General features: G+C 45.1%; 1 protein-coding gene across 1 annotated transcript in view; it reads right to left on the reverse strand.

The window, feature by feature from the left end:
* Nucleotides 1-20,864, reverse strand: part of LOC131203925 (myoferlin-like) — an 82,529-nt gene that overhangs the window by 2,967 nt on the left and 58,698 nt on the right. The window contains exons 38-50 of the mRNA XM_058194651.1: nt 17,808-17,973; nt 16,903-16,928; nt 14,279-14,329; nt 12,635-12,760; nt 10,942-11,064; nt 8,357-8,512; nt 6,315-6,406; nt 5,636-5,806; nt 4,491-4,639; nt 4,070-4,209; nt 3,150-3,238; nt 1,380-1,475; nt 99-240 (exon numbers count right to left, since the gene is read on the reverse strand). Coding sequence (XP_058050634.1) covers nt 99-240; nt 1,380-1,475; nt 3,150-3,238; nt 4,070-4,209; nt 4,491-4,639; nt 5,636-5,806; nt 6,315-6,406; nt 8,357-8,512; nt 10,942-11,064; nt 12,635-12,760; nt 14,279-14,329; nt 16,903-16,928; nt 17,808-17,973 — 1,527 coding nt within the window. The remainder of the gene's footprint in view (nt 1-98; nt 241-1,379; nt 1,476-3,149; nt 3,239-4,069; nt 4,210-4,490; nt 4,640-5,635; nt 5,807-6,314; nt 6,407-8,356; nt 8,513-10,941; nt 11,065-12,634; nt 12,761-14,278; nt 14,330-16,902; nt 16,929-17,807; nt 17,974-20,864) is intronic.

The raw sequence follows: 20,864 nt of genomic DNA on the forward strand, positions 1-20,864 counted from the left end.
GAGAGAGGCAGAGAGAAAGAGAGAGGGAGAGAGGGAGGGAGAAGGAGGGAGAGAAAGCGAGGGAGAGAAAGGGAACTAAAAGCCATCTTATGCTTTACCTTCTTAGTGAGGACACACACTTGCTCCATGGGCAAATAATCCAGCGTGAATATGAATCGCCAGTTGAAGTTGCCTTCTCCTGCCAAGGACCTATAATGGACATCAGTTCGTTGCTTGTCTTCCTCCTGGCCATCCAGCCATCTGGGACCAAAGCAAAGGAGAAGGACAGAAATATTTTTAGTCAACTCAAAAGTGGGGACGGATTTCGTGAAGGGTGAACTATGTTGGCATGTAGGTTGTATGGAAATGCGTGATGGTGGTAGAAAAGGCACGCCTGTCAATGACTGGTTTGATTCTCCATTTCTCGCAGAAGAAGTGTTGGTTTTGGGTTGTGGGATGAACAAGGAAAGAGGAGTAGAGGTAGGAATCCAGGAATGGCATTCAAGGCAGGGGTGGGATTTAGCTGGTTCGGACCGGTTTGGGCGAACCGGATGCTAATTTTACATCTGGCTCGCTGAACCGGTAGTTGCAAGGACTTGCTGCCCCCCCCACCCCCCCGCAGTCTCCACGTGGCCCGTTTTGGATGCCAGGTAAGTGCAGTGCCCACAGGGAGGCTCTGGGAGGGTGAGAAACGGGCTTTCAGGGTTCCAAGGAACACCCCCAATGAAATAAAGCTCTGAGGCTTGAGGTTCCTCAAAATTCCAATTTATTAGAGATGTCAGGTTGGCACAGCTGGGAAAACCCACAACTGAAAGCTTCCAGGTTTTCCACACCCACTTGACAGTTAACAGCCCTGCCCCACATCCACAAGTTCATCACATTGTCCAATCAATTCTTCACACTCAATCGGATACAATCTTCAGGCAGTCTACATCAGACGCGGGATGTCCTTGAATACGGAATATTGTTATGACTAACTTTCTACCGCTCCAACAACAACCCCCTCCCAACTTCCCCAGCTAAAATATGTGGCAGTTTAGAAGCAAAAAAGAAAATTGCCTTCCAAAACTGACACGGGCCTCCTGGAAGTCTGGACTTGGGCTTGTTTCTGGCCTCCGGAGGGCCTCCGGAGCCCGGGTGAGGTCATTTTCGCCCTGCTGGAGGCTCGAGTAAAGCCTCCAGAGCCTGGGGAGGGTGAAAACGCCCCCCGACTGTGATGCAGGAGGCCAAGTAGGCCATGCCCACTATGGCCACGCTCACCCAGTAACTGGGCAGAGAACTGCATCCCAGTTGGAAGAAAAAATAACCCCGTACTATTAAGAACGGGGGAAATGGATTCCTTATAAACATGTAACTGTTTGGGACTCTGGGATTCCTCATCCAGATTATTTATCTCATACCCTTTCACGTAGATGTCACTCATCTTGTCTCCAAAGATATTGGTATCTTCTAGATCCACATCTTTTGTGTTCCAAATTATGCAGCGGAGTTCATATCTAGAAAGAAGAGAAAAGAAGGCGACTTTGCAATGGTTGAGAGTGAACTTGAACTCAGGTCTTCCCATTCTTAGCTCAATGAGGCCACCACTACCCTACTCTGACTCTTAGGGCTGGGCAGGAAGAAGCTTCCATGTAGCTACACTTGGGCATCCTTGAGCATAGAGGCGGCTAAAAGTCTGTAGAGATTCTCAGTCCTCCAGCTCATAGTTGTTCCCAAAGGTGCTTTTTTCAGGAGGCAACTGGACTTCCTTGTTTTTTCTTTTGAAGATGTTTTGCTTCTCATCCAAGAAGCTTCTTCAACTCTGACTGGATGGTGGAGAATGGAAGGATTTAAACTCCTTGCAGACAGCTGGTCATTTGCATCCTTTTAGAGGGTCGTTGAGGCCACTTGGAGGTTTATCTGTGTCCTCAGGGTCACCTGAATCAGACTTTTAGCTATGCAATTTGGGATGAACACCCTTGGAATGGTGTGGGAGTAGGAATGGGTTTCCAATGGGGGGAAAAATTGCAGACTACAGGGACCATTTGCACCACTCAGGTGACCCTGAGGACACAGGTAAACCTCCAAGTGCTTCAACGACCCTCTAAAAAGATGCAAATGACCAGCTATCTGCAAGGAATATCAATCCTTCCGTTCCCCACCATCCAGTCAGAACCGAAGAAGATTCTTGGATGACAAGCGAAACATCTTCAAAGGACAAAAAAACACACACACAAGAAAGTCCACTTGCCTCCTGAAAAAGCACCTTTGGGAAACTCTTAAGTAGAAAACAATTCTTGGCTCCGTTTGCTGAGAAAGGTGCATTTTTATTAGAGATCAAATGTATTGCAGCTATGCATAGCCAGAACTGGGATTCAGGTGCCAACATCCCTACGATCAGTGGTGAAATCCAATTTTTTTTACTACCAGTTCTGTGGGCGTGGCTCGGCGGGCGTGGTGTGGCTTGGTGGGTGTGGCTTGGTGGGCGTGGCAGGGGAAGGAGACTGCAAAATCCCCATTCCCTCCCCACCCCTGGGGCCAACAAGAGGTGGTATTTGCGGGTTCTCCGAACTACTCAAAATTTCCGCTACTGGTTCTCTGAACTGCTCAAAATTTCTGCTACTGGTTCTCCGAACTACTCAAAATTTCCACTACCGGTTCTACGAACTGCTCAAAATTTCCACTACCGGTTCTACGAACTGCTCAAAATTTCCACTACCGGTTCTACGAACTGCTCAAAATTTCTGCTACTGGTTCTCCGAACTACTCAAAATTTCCACTACCGGTTCTACAAGCTGCTCAAAATTTCCGCTACCGGTTCTCCAGAACCTGTCAGAACCTGCTGGATTTCACCCCTGCCTACAATATACATTCCCCTCCTTTCCCCTCCTTAGCTGTCTTTCATTTCCCATCCCAAGGTAACCAATTAAAATCTCGCAAGCTGTTTTCCTAACGGTCCAATTCTGCTATGCTGCTCTCCCTCCTTCCTCCAGCTGGGTGACCTTGAAGCAGCTTCTTGAGATGGCACAGCACCTACTTTTGATTTCCCAAGCATACACCCCCTTCGTCCCCCTTCTCCAGTCAGTGGCAAAACCATCACCACATATCAGCGAAGCACAAGCAAGCGTGAAGTGGCAGTTCAGTTTAGTTTAGTTGTGTAAACCTACTTTACACAAATTGGCAGCACCTACTTCCTGGGCTTCCGTGGGGTGATATCAAAAGGAGGTCCTGGGTCACCTAAGTAGAGTGGGAAGATGTCCACCCACATCTGCAATTTACCCTGGATAGGAGAGAGGTACAGGATTTATAAGACAATATCCACAACGGTAGAGTGGATACTTGCTGGACTGTCTACGTTCCCTCTGAAGATTTAATAATTAAAAAAGTATTGGACTGCGCCGAAATAGACAAAATAACTCTTGAATTGAAAGGATTGATGGATTCGGATTTTTACGTAATATGGGAGAAATGGGACAATTGTATCGAAAACAGAAGAAGAAAAAAAGGGGCTAGAACTCTAAACAGAATGTAAAATTTGTATAAATGTACAGAACATAGGGACATATAGAACATAAAGGGATGCGGTGGCTCAGTTGGCTAAGACTCTGAGCTTGTCGATCAAAAGGTCAGCAGTTCAGCAGTTCAAATCCCTAGTGCTGTGTAACAGGGTGAGCTCCCGTGACTTGTCCCAGCTTCGGTCAACCTAGCAGTTCGAAAGCACGTAAAAAATGCAGGTAGAAAACTAGGGACCACCTTTGGTGGGAAGGTAACAGTGTTCCGTGCGCCTTTGGCGTTTAGTCATGCCGGCCACATGACCACGGAGACGTCTTCAGACAGCGCTGGCTCTTCGGCTTTGAAACGGAGATTAGCACCGCCCCCTAGAGTCGGGAACGACTAGCACGTATGTGCGAGGGGAACCTTTACCTTTATAGAACATAGGTGAATACTAATAGGAGGATATAAAAATGGTCAGAGTCATGTGTAAGCGGTGAATAAGAATTGTTTAACTGTAAGAACGTAATAAAAAAAATAAAATAGATTGGCTGGACTGTCTGATTCTTCTTTCTAGCAGCTAATAAGTGTAGCGTGAAAAATTGAGATGAAGGTTTACTTGGTCAATTCCAGGTAGAGCTGAATCATACAGGGTGCGAGTTTCTATGTGTTCAGAGACCAAACCGCAAGTCCGGAGTAGGTGGAGGGCCAAACGTTCCTTGGCAGGTCCCAGGTGTCCATGTGAAGGTAAGTTGATCTCTGAAAGGAGGAAACATCCGATGGAATCCCATCAAACTCAACCCCGAGGCTTTGAGTAGGCAAGACATTCGCTACTATAGTTTTAGAAGTGGGGGGTAAGAGGAAGAATCTAAGCTGAAAATATCGAAGGTGGGTTTGAGTGAAAGTAAGAAGTTCCAAAATGTAGTTCTTTCTTTCCCAGCCAGAATGGGAATTCTGGGGGTTGAAGTCCATACAAGCCTGCCAAGGTTGAGACACACTGCTTTGAACAGTATGGTATTGAAAGTTTCATGGAAACTTACCAAAGTCAGAGAGCAGATAAGTTCTACCCATGAAAATAGCTTTGCTTCCATCTTCACTTATATCTGTCTGAGGCAAGTTTTTGGCCTGAGTATGGTTTTCCAAGAGTTCACTTGGAAGAAGCTGATCTCTCCACTGTGTGGGGCCAGTTCTGCAAGAGAGAGAAGGAAGGGGTCAAACAATGTTTGTAGAGAGTATTTTCAGAAAGACTGTGCTTTTTCCTGAAGCTATCACTTCAGTTCAGGATAAACGAATTGCAAGGGGCCCTGGAGGTCTACTGTCTACTGTCCTACCCACTCTCAAGGAGGCCCTATTTCCTTCCAGACAAATGGCTGTCCAATCTCTTCTTAAAAACCTCCAGTGATGGAGCATTCACAACTTCTGGAAGCAAGCCATTCCACTGATTGTTCTCACACTATGTGTCAACTCGCAAAGCATCCCTGGCCGGCTCTCGAGTTGCCATAGGCAAGGGGGATGAGAAACCATTGAAGCAGCACAGAAACCAAAAACAAAAGTACATTCCAGACATATCTCTCTCAAGGCTGTCTCCCAGGGTTACACACAGCGGCCGGCGGGGAGTGATCTCTACAACCCGCAAAATTGCTCCGCTGGTGAATGTGACTGATGACACACCCTGGGGAGGGGGGAAACAGGGTCAAGATTGGGCCGTAAATTACGTGGGGTCAGAGTTGGCTTCATTTGGAACGTACCGACATGAAGCTCCGAATAAATAACTGGATTTCTTTTGAAGTTTGCCTCAAGGCTCATGATTTAATTAGGGTATCCGTTGGAACCCTGGCACTCTGGAAATTTCTCCTTATAATTCTACGTTGGATTTCTCTCTGTTAAGTTTCTATCTGTAACTTCTTCTCTCTCTCCCTCAGGAGTTTTGGAGAACAGTTTGACCCCCTCATCTCTGTGGCAGCCCCTCAAATATTGGAATACTGCCATCATGCCACCCCTAGTAGCCACCCCTTCTTTTTGTTAGACTAGACATTTTCAGTTCCTGCATATGGTAGATGGAAACAACCTGAACTTCTAAAGTTGGGAAGATGTTCCTGGGAATTTCTGGGCGATGACTCCCAAATATCTGGAAGCTGCTAGGACGAGAAAGATGGAATTACTCACGCATAGCCTTAGTACTTACACACAGTAAGTCTGTGGCAGCCCACAGTTGGCCCCGTAATGAGACATGAGTCGGTCCTCCAAGTCTATGGTGGTGTCCCCAACTATGTCGTCAGATGAAAAGAGGTCAAAATCAAATAATGAGATCTTCAGGTCCTTTTCTAATGGGATGGTACAGGTGAGTTCATATGTTCTTGAGAGACCACCAAAAAAAAGAAGAAGAAGAAGATATAAGGGTCTCACTCCTATCCATTCTGGTATCTTCACTCGCAGAATTCATTGCAAGAATAGTCTCCTAGAAATTTTGGGAGCTGTGACCTCAACAGTCTTAAATGGTGCCTTGTTAGAGAAGGCTGGACCAATCCTTTGAATCAGGGGTGAAATGCTCCCGGTTTTGACCGGATCTTGTGTTCCGGTAGTGATTGTGGCTGGTGGTTTGGTGATCCGGTAGTGATGGCAGAGCAAAGCTCCGCCCATCCTCCCGGGTGTCATTACTTCCTGGTTTTAACCTGGTTTATATATACTTGACAAATAAATAAATAAATAAATAAAAAATAAATAAATAAATAAAAATAAAAATCTGCTCCTTACGGAAGACTAGTATCCAGCATATTCTGCAGTCCCAAACTATGGTTACCCACATGGCTTGAACAGTGGTCAGCAGAGCAATGAATCAATCAGATGCGATTGGCTAGACTGACCTTCCAAACACAGGATCCAGGGTGTTGGGTATATATTCTTCTCGGTCATCCATCCTTTCTTTCCCGAGCTTGATCTTGACGTAGGGGTCACACTGTACAGGGTTGCAAAAGAAAAGCTCTACCTGCGGTTCTCTGTGCCCTCCTATCCCAGCCCCAGCACAGGCAAAGACACAAAGACAGGGGTTAGCAAGGGGTTCTCTGACAAGTTGCTGGGTGGGTGTGGCCATGGTGGGCGTGGCCTAATTGGCCTCCTGCACCATGATGCTGGGGGGGGGGGTGTTTTTGCCCTCCCCGGGCTCTGGAGGCTTTTCTTGAGCCTCCGGGAGGGCGAAAATGGCCTTCCCAGGCTCCGGAGGCCCTCTGGAGGTCACAGAACTTCCTGAACTTCTGGTAGACCCATTTTTCGCTCTCCCCGAGCCTCTGTGCATGCCCTCCACTTACCTGCATCCAAAACGGGCTGCGTGGGGACTCCAGGGAGGGGAGGGGTGGGGTGGATGGGGCCAGCGAGGAGTGGGGATTTGGGGGTTCTCTGAACTGCACAGGATCTTAGCTAGAGGTTCTCCCGAACCCCTGCGAACCCCCAGCGGCCCACTCCTGCACAAAGGGATGGTTTTGTTCTCTTTCCTAAACGAGTGCAACAAGTAAGTGCAACATCGGCACGTGTGTGTGTGTTTGTGTGTGTGTGTGTGTGTGTGTGTGTGTGTGTGTGTGTGTAGGGGCTTCAACTGCAGGCCCTCGGTTGCCATGTCATCCTTTTTGATCTCCCCCGATGGATATTGTTGGCAAGGGTGCTCATCTTCACTCTAAAAGCCGGGGACCCGACAACTTTATTTACTTATAACCTGCCTTTATTATTTTTAAAAATAACTCAAGGCAGTGAACGTATCCAACACGCCTTTCTCCTCCTCCTATTTTTCCCCACAACAACAACCCTGTGAGGTGGGTTTGGCTGAGAGAGAGAGAGACTAGCCCAAAGTCACCCAGCTGACTAAGGCGGGATTAGAACTCACCGTCTCTTGGTGATTGGCCCAAAATCACCCAGCTGGTTTTCATGCATAAGGCGGGAGTAGAACTCACCGTCTCTTGGTGATTGGCCCAAAATCATCCTGCTGGTTTTCATGCATAAGGCGGGAGTAGAACTCACCGTCTCTTGGTGATTGGCCCAAAATCACCCAGCCGGCTTTCATGGTTGAAGAGGTACTTGAACGTATAGTCTCCTGCTTTCTAGCCTGGTGCCTTCACCACTAGACCAAAGTTTATCTTGAATATCTCTACCAAGTGATATACATAGCAAAAAAAGCTCTAAGAGTTGTAAACCTAATTTTGCGTAGCTTCTTTTCCAAAAACACCACACTACTAACCAGAGCATATAAAACATTTGCTAGACCAATTCTAGAATACAGCTCACCTGTTTGGAACCCTCACCACATCTCTGACATCAATACAATTGAACGTGTCCAGAAATATTTTACAAGAAGAGTTCTCCATTCCTCTGAAAACAACAAAATACCTTATCCCACCAGACTTGAAATCCTAGGCTTAGAAAACCTGGAACTCCGTCGCCTTCGACAAGACCTAAGTTTAACTCACAGAATCATCTATTGTAATGTCCTTCCTGTCAAAGACTACTTCAGCTTTAATTGCAATAATACAAGGGCAACCAATAGATTTAAACTTAATGTAAACCGCTTTAATCTAGATTGCAGAAAATATGACTTCTGCAACAGAATCATCAGTGCTTGGAATACTTTACCTGACTCTGTGGTCTCTTCCCATAATCCTAATAGCTTTAACCAAAAACTTTCTACTATTGACCTCACCCCATTCCTAAGAGGACCATAAGGGGCGTGCATAAGCGCACAGACGTGCCTACCGTTCCTGTCCTATTGTTTTTCTTTTCTTCTTCCTATATATGTTTATATGTGTATATACTATATAATCTTTTTGTATGATGTTGTGACAAAATAAATAAATAAAATAAAATAAAATTTCTGGGAGAAAACTTTTTAGGGCCGCAGAAGAAGTGAAGAAAAGATGATTACCAATCCATTGCGGTCTTTTGGCTGGAGATTAAAAGCTCGGATGATATAAAGGCGAACCAGACAGTCCTGGGAGGTGTTGGCAGGAAGCTCCTGAAATTGACGTGGTGGAGGTAGAACTCTGGGATCTTCTGGAAGGGGGTAGATCCGGAAAAGCCCCTGTAGAACAAAGCGTTGGTTCAGAGGAGGCTTCAAGGAGAACCGCTACTGCTTTTCTTTCCCCCAGGCAAACTCTGCGATTTTGAGAAAACGAGCAAATGATACTCTTCCCCTGACTCAACAGTGCTAGAATTTGGTTTCCCCAAAGGTTATTAAAGAATTGGGAGATTTGGGCTAGTCAACATAAAAGTCACTAGCAGCAGTTCATTGGAACGAGTCCTTCCCTACTGTCCTCTCCATGCAGGAGCACGCAAAGAGTTATTATTTCCATTTTTCATTAAATACCCTGGTCATTCTGATTTGTTTTATCTTGAAATGCTATTATCAGATCAATTCGGCTCCATTGCTCTGTCTACTGGCAAGTACTCCTCAGAATCTCACACTTGATGCTGTAGGTTTGATTCAAATCCTTCTTAGATATTTTAGAATATTTTTTTCCCTCTCTCTCTCCTGTCTATCTCTGTCTGTCTGTCTGGTCTGTCTGTCTGTATATCTGATCTATCTATCTATCTATCTATCTATCTATCTATCTATCTATCTATCTATCTATCTATCTATCTATCCATCCATCCATCCATCCATCCATCCATCCATCCATCCATCCATCCATCCATCCATCCATATCTATCCATTATCTATCTATCTATCTATCTATCTATCTATCTATCTATCTATCTATCTATCTATCTATCTATCTATCTATCTATCTATCCATCATCCATCTCTCTCTCTCTCCTCTATCTATCTTCTATCCATCCATCCATCCATCTATCTATCTATCTATCTATCTATCTATCTATCTATCTATCTATCTATCCATCCATTCATCCATCCATCCATCCATCCATCTATCCATCCATCCATATCTATCCATTATCTATCTATCTATCTATCTTCTATCATTCATCTATCTATCTATCTATCTATCTATCTATCTATCTATCTATCTATCTATCTATCTATCTATCATATCTATCTATCCATCCATATCTATCTATTATTATCTATCTATCCATACATCCATCTCTCTCTCTCTCTCTCTCTCTCTCCTTCTCATATCTATCCATCCATCCATATCTATCTATCTATCTATCTATCTATCTATCTATCTATCTATCTATCTATCTATCTATCTATCCATCCATCCATCCATCCATCCATCCATCCATCTATCTATCATTCATCTATCATCTATCTATCATTCATCTATCTATTCATCTATCTATCTATCTATCTATCTATCTATCTATCTATCTATCTATCTATCTATCTATCTATCATCATCTATCTATCTATCTATCTATCTATCTATCTATCTATCTATCTATCTATCTATCTATCTATCTATCTATCTATCTATCCATCCATATCTATCTATTATTATCTATCTATCCATACATCCATCTCTCTCTCTCTCTCTCTCTCTCCTTCTCATATCTATCCATCCATCCATATCTATCTATCTATCTATCTATCTATCTATCTATCTATCTATCTATCTATCCATCCATCCATCCATCCATCCATCCATCCATCCATCCATCCATCCATCCATCCATCCATCCATCCATTATCTATCTATCTATCTATCTATCTATCTATCTATCTATCTATCTATCTATCTATCTATCTATCTATCTATCTATCTATTATTATCTATCTATCCATACATCCATCTCTCTCTCTCTCTCCTTCTCATATCTATCCATCCATCCATATCTATCTATCTATCTATCTATCTATCTATCTATCTATCTATCTATCTATCTATCTATCTATCTATCATCTATCCATCCATATCTATTATTATCTATCCATCCATCCATATCTATCTATCCATCCATATCTATCTATCTATCTATCTATCTATCTATCTATCTATCTATCTATCTATCTATCTATCTATCTTATCTATCTATTCATCCATATCTATTTATCATCTTCATTTCCTTCATGTTCCAGTGAAACAGCTTGCCTTCTCCAAAGCCCCTGAAGGCAGGAAAAGAAACAATGAATGGAACTAAACAAGGAGAGAAGCAACCTAGAACTAAGGAGAAATTTCCTGACGGTGAGAACAATAAAGCAGTGGAAGAAATTGCCTTCAGAAGTTGTGAATGCTCCAACACTGGAGCCTTTCAAAAAGAGACTGGACAGCCACTTATCTGAAATGGTACAGGGTCTTCTGCTTGAGCAGGGGGCTGGACTAGAAGACCGCCAAGGTCCCTCTCAGCTCTCTTCTAATTCTGAGTCTTTTGTATTTTATTTTAATTAATGTGATTTCTGTATTCTGCATGTTGGTCTAATGACTTAATAAAGATTTGAATTGAGAACCAGAGGGATCAGGAAGGATAGAAATCCAGATTTCCTGGGGGAATTTCCTCAGGCGTTTTGCCAGAGAGGGGAATTGGGTGTGTGTGTCATGTTTTCACCTTAAATTCTCCCCCTACCACAGGGTCATCATCTTGGACTTTTCCTCGGTACAGCTGAAAGGTCTGACAGAAATCCTGGAGACCATGGAATTCGGGAACTTCTTCCAACCCACAGTTGTAGATCTGGGAGCAAATTATTTAAAAACAACTCAAACAGTTGCAACGTTCTTAATTTTCCTCTATGTATGTTTATGTGATCTTTACTCTCTAGTCTAAGTATCCTTATATTATTGTAGATTATTAAATCTACAACATTGTAAATGTATTACATATATTTGTATTGTTAGGTCTTCAATATTTTAGATGTACTTATTGTAGATTATTAAACAATTAAACTATTAAACAATCAGTTGGATTAGTCTTTACTCCCTCGCTATATGTTTGTATGATCTACAGTATATTCTCTAGTTTAAGCATTCTTCCATTTCTGGTCTAAATAGCCACAAATGGTCCATGCCGGGGTGAAATGCTACCGGTTCAGGTGAACCAGTATTTCCGATGATCAGCTGGGCGACGATCAGCTGTGACGCGCAATTTACATTAGCTAGAATCGTCAGAGTTTCTGCTTTCTAGCTAATCTAAATCATGTGGCACAGCGGATTCCGCCCCCCTCGCTGTTCTACTTACCTTTGCAGACTCGGAAGGCTTCAATATGTTCTACTGAGTGCGAGCTCAAAACCAGTAGCAGACTTCAGAGGATTTCACCCAATGGTGAAATGTAAAATTTGTTACTACCAGTTTTGTGGGCATGGCTTGGGGGGGGGGGTAATGTGACTGAGTGGGCGTGGCCAACTTTTTTTTTTAACTTTTAAAGACATTATTTCTACAACCTCTTCGGCCAAAGAGGTTGTAAAAAATGCTTTTAAAAGGCTCCTCTGAAGATCCCAGATGAGTTGCCTGATCATCAGAGGCTTTTCTTTTAAAAGCATTTTTTTTGCCTTTAAAAGAAAAAAAAAGTCCCTGACGATCAGGCAACTCAGCTAGGATTGTCAGAGCCTTTTAAAAGCATTTTTTCTAAAAAAATTGCTTTTAAAAGGCTCTGACGATCCCAGCTGAGCCGCACGATCATCGTAGGCTTTTTAAAAAACTTTTAAAAGCATTTTTTCGGCCGAAGAAAAAATGCTTTTAAAAGTAAAAAAAAAAAAACCTCTGATGATTGTGTGGCTCACCTGGGGCGGGGGGCGGGGGCAGGGATTTTTGCTACCGGTTCTCCAAACCACCCGCTGCCATCGCTACCAGATCGGGCGATCTGGTCCAAACTGGGAGCATTTCACTCCTGGTCCACGCATTTTATACAGTTGTTGATTTGCAAAATTTGTAAGCATTCAGGCATCCTCTTAAGCCACATTGTAAGTGATTATGGTTACCACACCGCGTGATGTGTTGTCTGTATGAGAGTATTCTTACTTTACTTGAATTTAATAACTGAACATACTTTGAAAAAACTCTCCCACAATTTCTCAGCCAGCATTGCCTCTTCCAGCGCAAAAGGTGACTTACTATATTCAACTTCATTGGATATGGAGACCAGCACCAAGCTTCAGAGAAAAGTGGAGATCTCTTTGGTGGGAATTTAATGAAGTGAAAAACAGTTGAGTCACCTGCTGTCTCTGGGGGAACTTGGGAGCTGGTATTTCTTGTGAAAATGGTTTGCCCGCCCCGTATTCTTACGATATTTCTCTTAAAAGCACACCTTTATGCTATCATAACCCTTTTCCAGGTAATGTCCGCTCTTTGATAAATCTCCCATTGTGGCATAGTACTTGCTCCACCAATCAATTTCTTCTTCTTCCTCTTCTTCTTCCTCCTCCTCATCGGTCTGTCAAAAAGAAAAGTAAATTTGGAGGCTTTTTTCCCGAAGCTCTGTTTGGAGGCTTTTTTTCTGAAGCTCTGTTTGGGGGCTTCTTTTCTGAAGCTCTGTTTGGGGGCATATTTTTCTGAAGCCCTGTTTGGGGGCATATTTTTCTGAAGCTCTGTTTGGGGGCATATTTTTCGGAAGCCCTGTTTGGAGGCTTTTTTTCCCTGAAGCTCTCTTTGGGGGCTTTTTTTCTGAAGCTCCTTTGGGGGCTTTTTTCTGAAGCTCTGTTTGGGGGCATTTTTTTTCTGAAGTTCTGTTTGGGGGCTTTTTTTCTGAAGCTTTTTTTCTGAAGCTTTTTTCAACCTGTGAAACCTCCATTTGGGAAGCTGGGCAGGGCTACATTGGTAGTATGAGACGCACCCAGCTTTTCACCCTCTTTTTTGGGGGAAAAAAGGTGCGTCTTATACTACGAAAAATACAGTATATTTGTCAGTTTTACACGGCTTCCCTTAAAGTAGTGAAGGAAACCCATCAAGCAATCAATTCCAGATCAGGAAAGAGTTGAAGATGAGAACTATGTATATACTGTATGGATGTATTTTGCCATAGAACAGGGTCTCCAAACTTGGCAATTTTAAGACTTGTGGACTTCAACTCCCGGAATTCCCCAACCATCAGAATTCTAGGAGTTGAAGTCCACAAGTCTTAAAGTTGCCAGGTTTGGAGCCGTGCCATGGAAAGCGATGTTCTGATAAGGGCTTCCTATCTCAAGTGCAATTTTTAAAATACTTGACTTCCCCTCTTGATTTGGGGAGATCCCCCTTGGCCTTTCTCTCCAAGGAAACGCTTGGGTAGGGAAGAATAAAACCAGGGTCCACATTTGGGAAGCTCTGCAAAACCTTTGGAAGAGTAGTGCAATCCAACTTTTTTTACTACTGGTTCTGTGGGCATGGCTTGGTGGGCATGGCAGGGGAAGGATACTGGAAAATCCCCATTCCCATCCCACTCCAGGAGAAGGCTACTGCAAAATTTCCATTCCCACCCCACTCCAGGGGAAGGATACTGCAAAATCTCCATTCCCACTCCACTCCAAGGGAAGGATACTGCAAAATCTCCATTCCCATCCCACTCCAGGGGAAGGATACTGCAAAATCTCCATTCCCTCCCCACTCCAGGGGAAGGCTACTGCAAAATCTCCATTCCCACCCCACTCCAGGGGAAGGATACTGCAAAATCTCCATTCCTACTCCACTCCAAGGGAAGGATACGACAAAATCTCCATTCCCACCCCACTCCAGGGAAAGGATATTGCAAAATCCCCATTCCCTCCCCACTCCTGGGGGAAGGATATTGCAAAATTTTCATTCCCACCCCACTCTGGGGCCAGCCAGAGGTGGGTATTTGCCGGTTCTGTGAACTACTCAAAATTTCCGCTACCGGTTCTCCAGAACCTGCTGGATTTTTCCACCCCTGCTTTGGAGGTAATTTGTCTCACAAGAATCCAGCAATGTCGAAATGAAATCTTGAACCCTTACTTACCTTCTTTTCTTTCGCTTTCCTCCATGACCATAATTTAAAGCTACTCAATCTCTGTAAGAGGCAGCAGAAGTAATTGGAATTATTAATTGTTAGCATTAGAGCAAACCATTCTGTTAATCTGTTAATCTCTTCAGAAAATCCCATCAACAGATTAGTCATCGTGCTGTACCGTCTACTAGAGCAGAGGTCTCCAACCTGGGCAACTTTCAGCCTGGCGGACTTCAACTCCCAGAATTCCCCCAGCCAGCTTTGCTGGTTTTCTGGGAGCTTTTCTGGGAGTTGAAGTCCACCAGGCTGAAAGTTGCCCAGGTTGGAGACCCCTGTACTAGAGAATTCTATTCTCCATTAGAGAATTCTGGGATTAAAAACTTGTGGGTGGGGGAGGTGAAATTATGGTTGGAAAAATCTGAATTCCCAGGGAGCAAATATTCGACCCTTTACTATAATCCAATACACTTCCTACACAAGGAAGATCCTCCCTCGCATTTTATAGTACTTACATACCAACCGTGATGTTTTAGCGGTACTACAGTGCAGTACAATTCAATAAATGAAATAATACACCAGATCAGTGTATCTTTAGCATGGCGGCTGGGAAATTCTGGGAGTTGAAATTCATCCATTGTAAAGTTAACCAAGATTGAAAAGAAGCCATCTAGAGTTTTGATTGGGACGCGGTGGCTCAGGGGCTAGGACGTTGAGCTTGTTGATCAAAAGGTCGGCAGTTCAGCGGTTCAAATCCCTAGTGCTGCCGTGTAACGGGGTGAGCTCCCGTTACTTGTCCCAGCTTCGGCCAACCTAGCAGTTTCGAAAGCACATAAAAATGCAAGTAGAAAAAATAGGAACCACCTTTGGTGGGAAGGGAACAGCGTTCTGTGCGCCTTTGGCATTGAGTCATGCCGGCCACATGACCACGGAGACGTCTTTGGACAGCGCTGGCTCTTCGGCTTTGAAACGGAGATGAGCACTGCCCCCTAGAGTCAGCAACGACTAGCACGTATGTGGAACCTTTACCTTTACCTTAGAGTTTTGTAGCTGATAACCGGTACCTTGAATTAATAACAAATGCAGGTTGTGCAATATTGTCATGCCACGCCAGGTCTGGCTGATTGGGGACATGCTATATTCCACACCAAATGAAGCTTCCTGATAACCTGCAAGGGCAGCTCCATGCAAAGTGAATGACAGCAGTCCAGTTGATAGCTGTTGTGGTCCGTCAGCAGCCTGCGGAGCTGGCAATGGAGTCAGACAGCGATGAGGCTGAGGTGGGGCCAGGGCCATCGGGGAATGAGGTGCGGACTCCAGAGCCTCCGGAGACTGATAGTAGTGAGGCAGAGGAACAGGAGGAGCCTGTTCCTAATGCACGCATGAGAAGAGCTGCCAGAAGGCAAGAGCAGCTCAAGCAGAGAGGACGACTCGGGAGTAGGGCCAAGAGATGATTGGCCCTACCCATAAGACTTAAAAGACCAGCAATGGCATTTGGGCTTTGCTGGAAAACAACGTTGTAGCTGCATCTTCTGCTTCGTCTTCTGCTTCGTCTACGTCTTGCATTTATTTTTGTGACTTCTGAACATTTGCCGAGAAAGGCCTTTGGCAGTTTGCCTAATTGGAGCAAGGTTTGTGATAGGACTGAGGAATTTGTGTTGGGAGGAATTTGTTTTAATTTAGTTGAACTACGCTGAGAATGAAGTAATTCTCAGCTGTTTGAATAATTTTTTTTTTCACGGACTGAGTTTCCTACAACCTACTTGGGCCTGGGTCATAACAATAGCTAACCAAGATAGGTAACAAATATATGAGTGACAACAATAGTCCCCTGTTTCAGAAAAGGCTACAACTGGTGCAGTAGCCAAGGCAACAAAGCTTGCTTCATCCAAGTCATCTTCTTTACACCTGGCCATGACATCTGAGCATGGCTGCCAAAAAAGCCAAGACAGTACTAGGCTGCATAAACAGGGGGATAGAATCAGTGGTGGGATTCAAGTAATTCAACAACTGGTTCTCTGTCCTAATGATTTCTTCCAACAATCAGTTCGCCAAACTGCTCAGAAAGTTAACAACCGGTTCTCCCGAAGTGGTGCGAACTGGTTGAATCCCACCACTGGATAGAATCAAGATTACGTGAAGTGTTAATACCACTTTATAATGCCTTGGTAAGGCCACCCTTGGAATCCTGCACCCAGTTTTGGTTACCACAAAGTAAAAAGGGCCTCTGGTGGCTCAACGGACTAAGTCTGTCTGTTATTAACAGCAGCTGCTTGCAATTACTGCAAGTTCAAGTCCCACCAGGCCCAAGGTTGACTCAGCCTTCCATCCTTTATAAGGTAGGTAAAATGAGGACCCAGATTGTTGGGGGCAATTAAGTTGACTTTGTATATAATATACAAAAATGGATGAAGACTATTGCTTAACACATTGCAAGCCGCCCTGAGTCTTTGGAGAAGGGCGGGATATAAATTCAAATTAAAATAATAATAATAATAATAATAATAATAATAATAATAATAATAATAATAATAATAATAATAATAATAATAATAATAATAATAAAAGATCCAGGTCCCATCACAAAGAAGAAAAGAAACAAAATGATGATTGTGACACCAAAGAATAAGGATACTTACCTTTTTCGTCTTCACCTTTTTAGTGACTGTTGTGGGGCGGGGAGGAAGAAACACATTGAGAAAATTTATAAACATTTGAGCAGGAACAGAATTCACCCTTTTTAGGAGATAGAGTCCAATGAATTATCTCTGCTTCTCCTTCGGAAAGTTCAGAAGGGCTTTTGTGAAACTTCCAGTACCTCAACTGGCTTCTCCTAACTTTAGTTGTAGATAGACCGCAAGGCGCCCCCTCCAGATTTGAGCTGACTGCGCCAATTCGGCTTTAGGAGTTCATCTGAGTAACGATGCCCAAATTTTAAAAAATGGTTACCATGGAAAGGATTAAGACGATGTCTATGCCCAGTCTGCCACATACTTATGACTATTTGATGCTATCCTATTATCCTAAATCAGGGGTCTGCAACCTTAAACACTCAAAGAGCCATTGGGACCCATTTCCCACAGAAAAGAAAACACCGGGAGCCACAAAACTTGGGTGGGCGTGGCCAACTCGATGTCACTCACTTCCACCAGTCACATGACCCTCCCCCCTCCAGCCATGCCTACCCATCCGGTCATTAAGGCAGAGAACCGGTTGTTAAAAAACACTGGCAACCACAAAACCCTTTTAACATCTCTCTCTCCCCCCTCCCTCCCTCCCTCCCTCCCCTTCTCTCTGTATCTCTCTGTCTCTGCCCTGACCGCTTCTCCATCCCCCGTCGTCGCCCTTACTTTCTCAGGTGAGGCGAGGAGTGATTGGGAGGGGAGGGCTAGGGGGGTAGGCAGTCAGTGGTAGGATCACCCGACAGGGAGCCACAGCAGAGGGCCCAAAGAGCTGCATGCGGCTCTGGAGCCGCAGGTTGCTGACACCCGTTCTAAATTATTTGATGAATAACTTATTGATAACCGACGTTTATCAAGTATACCTCGGGGCGGTAAGTTGTGGACTTTGCTTTCTTCCAATGGATTGCAGTAATATTGACTCAGAGATCTGACTGTTGCTTGTCCCACCACTGGCTTATATCCAAAATCTCGGTGATCTATCACCTTCAATTCAATAGGAAGGGAATAATCTTCGTCCACGGGCAGGTACTGCAGAAAGTCAAGATGGAAAAAGGAACTTTTTCAAGAGAGTCAACGAAATGGGTGATCCCTCTGAGATAACTCAGTTCGTAACTTCCGATTAAAGGTAGACCTTGCTTAACAACAGAAATGAGGACTGGAATTGGCCACGTTAAGTGATGCAACTATCTGGCACAATGTCACATGACTACATCACTTAGTGGTGGTGTTCTGTCCCCACCCCCCAACTCAGTCCGGGAGGCACGAGCAATGACTTAATTAGCTGGCAGTTCAGTCCACGGCAAGCTATCAGCTCTGGAAGCAAACTAGCGAGCGTCTGCCAAGTTTCTTTGTTATCTTTTCTTGATGCCGGCAAGTCAACCAGGAAACCAGGAACAAACAGTACTTCAGCTCAAGTTCTCTCTAAGCAGTTGATTTGTTCGCCACGGAGTAGTATAGCAGCCCCTGCTGCTTTTATACCCTGTGGGGTGTAGCTCCGTGTCTCAGCACTTCCTAGGCCTGCCCCACCCTTGTTTCTGTTGTTCCCGCCTCTCCTGTCTACGAAACCTAGGGTCCAACCAGGACTGATTGTCCTCAGCTGGGTCTGGGAGCATTGCCTGGGCGGGGGGAGATACAGGAGACAGAGGTCTCATTATTTCTTCCACCTGGCCTGCCTCTGGCTCCTGGAGCTGAGCCAGGGAAGCCGGCCCTGCAGAAGGGAGCCCTGACGGCCCTTCCCCCTCAATCTCTGAGTCACTCTCTGGCAGGGGGCCAGGCCCGGGGGGATGGGGGGGCTAGAGCCACAACAGGTGGCAATACCAAAACTATCCCCTTAATTTTGGGCAGGTACCTCTGTCTCAGCCCAACTTAGCTCACAGGGCTGTTGTGTGGAAAATAGGAGGAGGGAAAAGCAATATTGGTAAGTTCGCCATCTTGAATTATTTATAAAAACCATAAAGGTGGGATATGAATAAAAAATGTAAAATAGATAAAATGTTGGGTTCTTAAGCGAGAACGTCACGTGAATGCATCTTGTGACTTCCTGCTGCTTTCCCACAAAGTCACTGGGGAAGCTGGTTGGAAGTTGGAAATTCTCAGGAGATTCTCAAGTGGGCTGCGGAGAAGGCGAGATCTACAGAGTGAGGCAAAGTTATGTTGTGTTGACTGAATGTGGGCTGGGTAGGAGGTCCGGTAATCCCACCTGGGAGGGGTTGCTGTGATGCCATGGGAGGGTATGTGGGCTGAGAAGAGGGTGCTGCAGCACTGGGTAAGGGAGTGTGGGTTCTGACCAGTTCTGGAGAACCAGTAGCGGAAATTTTGAGTAGTTTGGAGAACCGGTAAATACCACCTCTGACTGGCCCCGCCCCCATCTATTCTCTGCCTCCTGAGTCCCAGCTGATCGGGAGGAAATGGGGATTTTACAGTATCCTTCCCCTGGAGTGGAGTGGGAATGGAGATTTTACAGAATCCTTCCTCTGCCATGCCCACCAAGCCACACCTACCAAGCCATGTCACTCCCACCAGCCACAGAACTGGTAGTAAAATTTTTTGAATCCCACCACTGGAGTATAGCTGGGGAATAAATGCTGTGGTGTGAACCTGCTATGGAGTACAAGATCCCTACGATTTTGCGGGGTCTCCTTGGGAGAAGAAATGGCAGGAGTGGCTTTGCTTGTGGGAAGCCAGCAGGGGAGGTTGCAAATAGCAATCATGTGATTATGGGATGCTGCAGCTGTGGTGTGAGCTGCTTGCCAAGGGCCTGGATTGCAATCACACAACCTGTTCTGTCCCCCTCGCCTCCGTCCGAGCGATGGCTTGATTAGCCGGCACTATCAGCTCTGGCAGCAAACTAGTGAGCGATGCCAAGTGACTCTGTTATCTCCCTTGATGCCAATGAGTCACCCAGGAACAAACAGTACTTCAGCTCTTAGTTAATCAGTTGATTTGCCTGCTACGAAGAGGCATAGCAGCCCTCGCTGTTTTTATATCCTGTGGGTGTGGCTTCATGACTCAGCACTTCCTAGGCCTGCCTCACCTCTGTTTCTGTTGTTCCCGCCTCCTGTCTACGAAACCTAGGGTCCAACCAGGACTGATTGTCCTCAGCTGGGTCTGGGAGCATTGCCTGGGCGGGGGGAGATACAGGAGACAGAGGTCTCATTATTTCTTCCACCTGGCCTGCCTCTGGCTCCTGGAGCTGAGCCAGGGAAGCCGGCCCTGCAGAAGGGAGCCCTGACGGCCCTTCCCCCTCAATCTCTGAGTCACTCTCTGGCAGGGGGCCAGGCCCGGGGGGATGGGGGGGCTAGAGCCACAACAGGTGGCAATACCAAAACTATCCCCTTAATTTTGGGCAGGTACCTCTGTCTCAGCCCAACTTAGCTCACAGGGCTGTTGTGTGGAAAATAGGAGGAGGGAAAAGCAATATTGGTAAGTTCGCCATCTTGAATTATTTATAAAAACCATAAAGGTGGGATATGAATAAAAAATGTAAAATAGATAAAATGTTGGGTTCTTAAGCGAGAACGTCACGTGAATGCATCTTGTGACTTCCTGCTGCTTTCCCACAAAGTCACTGGGGAAGCTGGTTGGAAGTTGGAAATTCTCAGGAGATTCTCAAGTGGGCTGCGGAGAAGGCGAGATCTACAGAGTGAGGCAAAGTTATGTTGTGTTGACTGAATGTGGGCTGGGTAGGAGGTCCGGTACTCCCACCTGGGGGGGGTTGCTGTGTTGCCAGGGGAGGGTATGTGGGCTGAGAAGAGGGTGCTGCAGCACTGGGTAAGGGAGTGTGGGTTCTGACCAGTTCTGGAGAACCAGTAGCGGAAATTTTGAGTAGTTTGGAGAACCGGTAAATACCACCTCTGACTGGCCCCGCCCCCATCTATTCTCTGCCTCCTGAGTCCCAGCTGATCGGGAGGAAATGGGGA

This window comes from Ahaetulla prasina, chromosome 9 (genome assembly GCF_028640845.1).
Source record: "Ahaetulla prasina isolate Xishuangbanna chromosome 9, ASM2864084v1, whole genome shotgun sequence".
Taxonomy (NCBI): domain Eukaryota; kingdom Metazoa; phylum Chordata; class Lepidosauria; order Squamata; family Colubridae; genus Ahaetulla; species Ahaetulla prasina.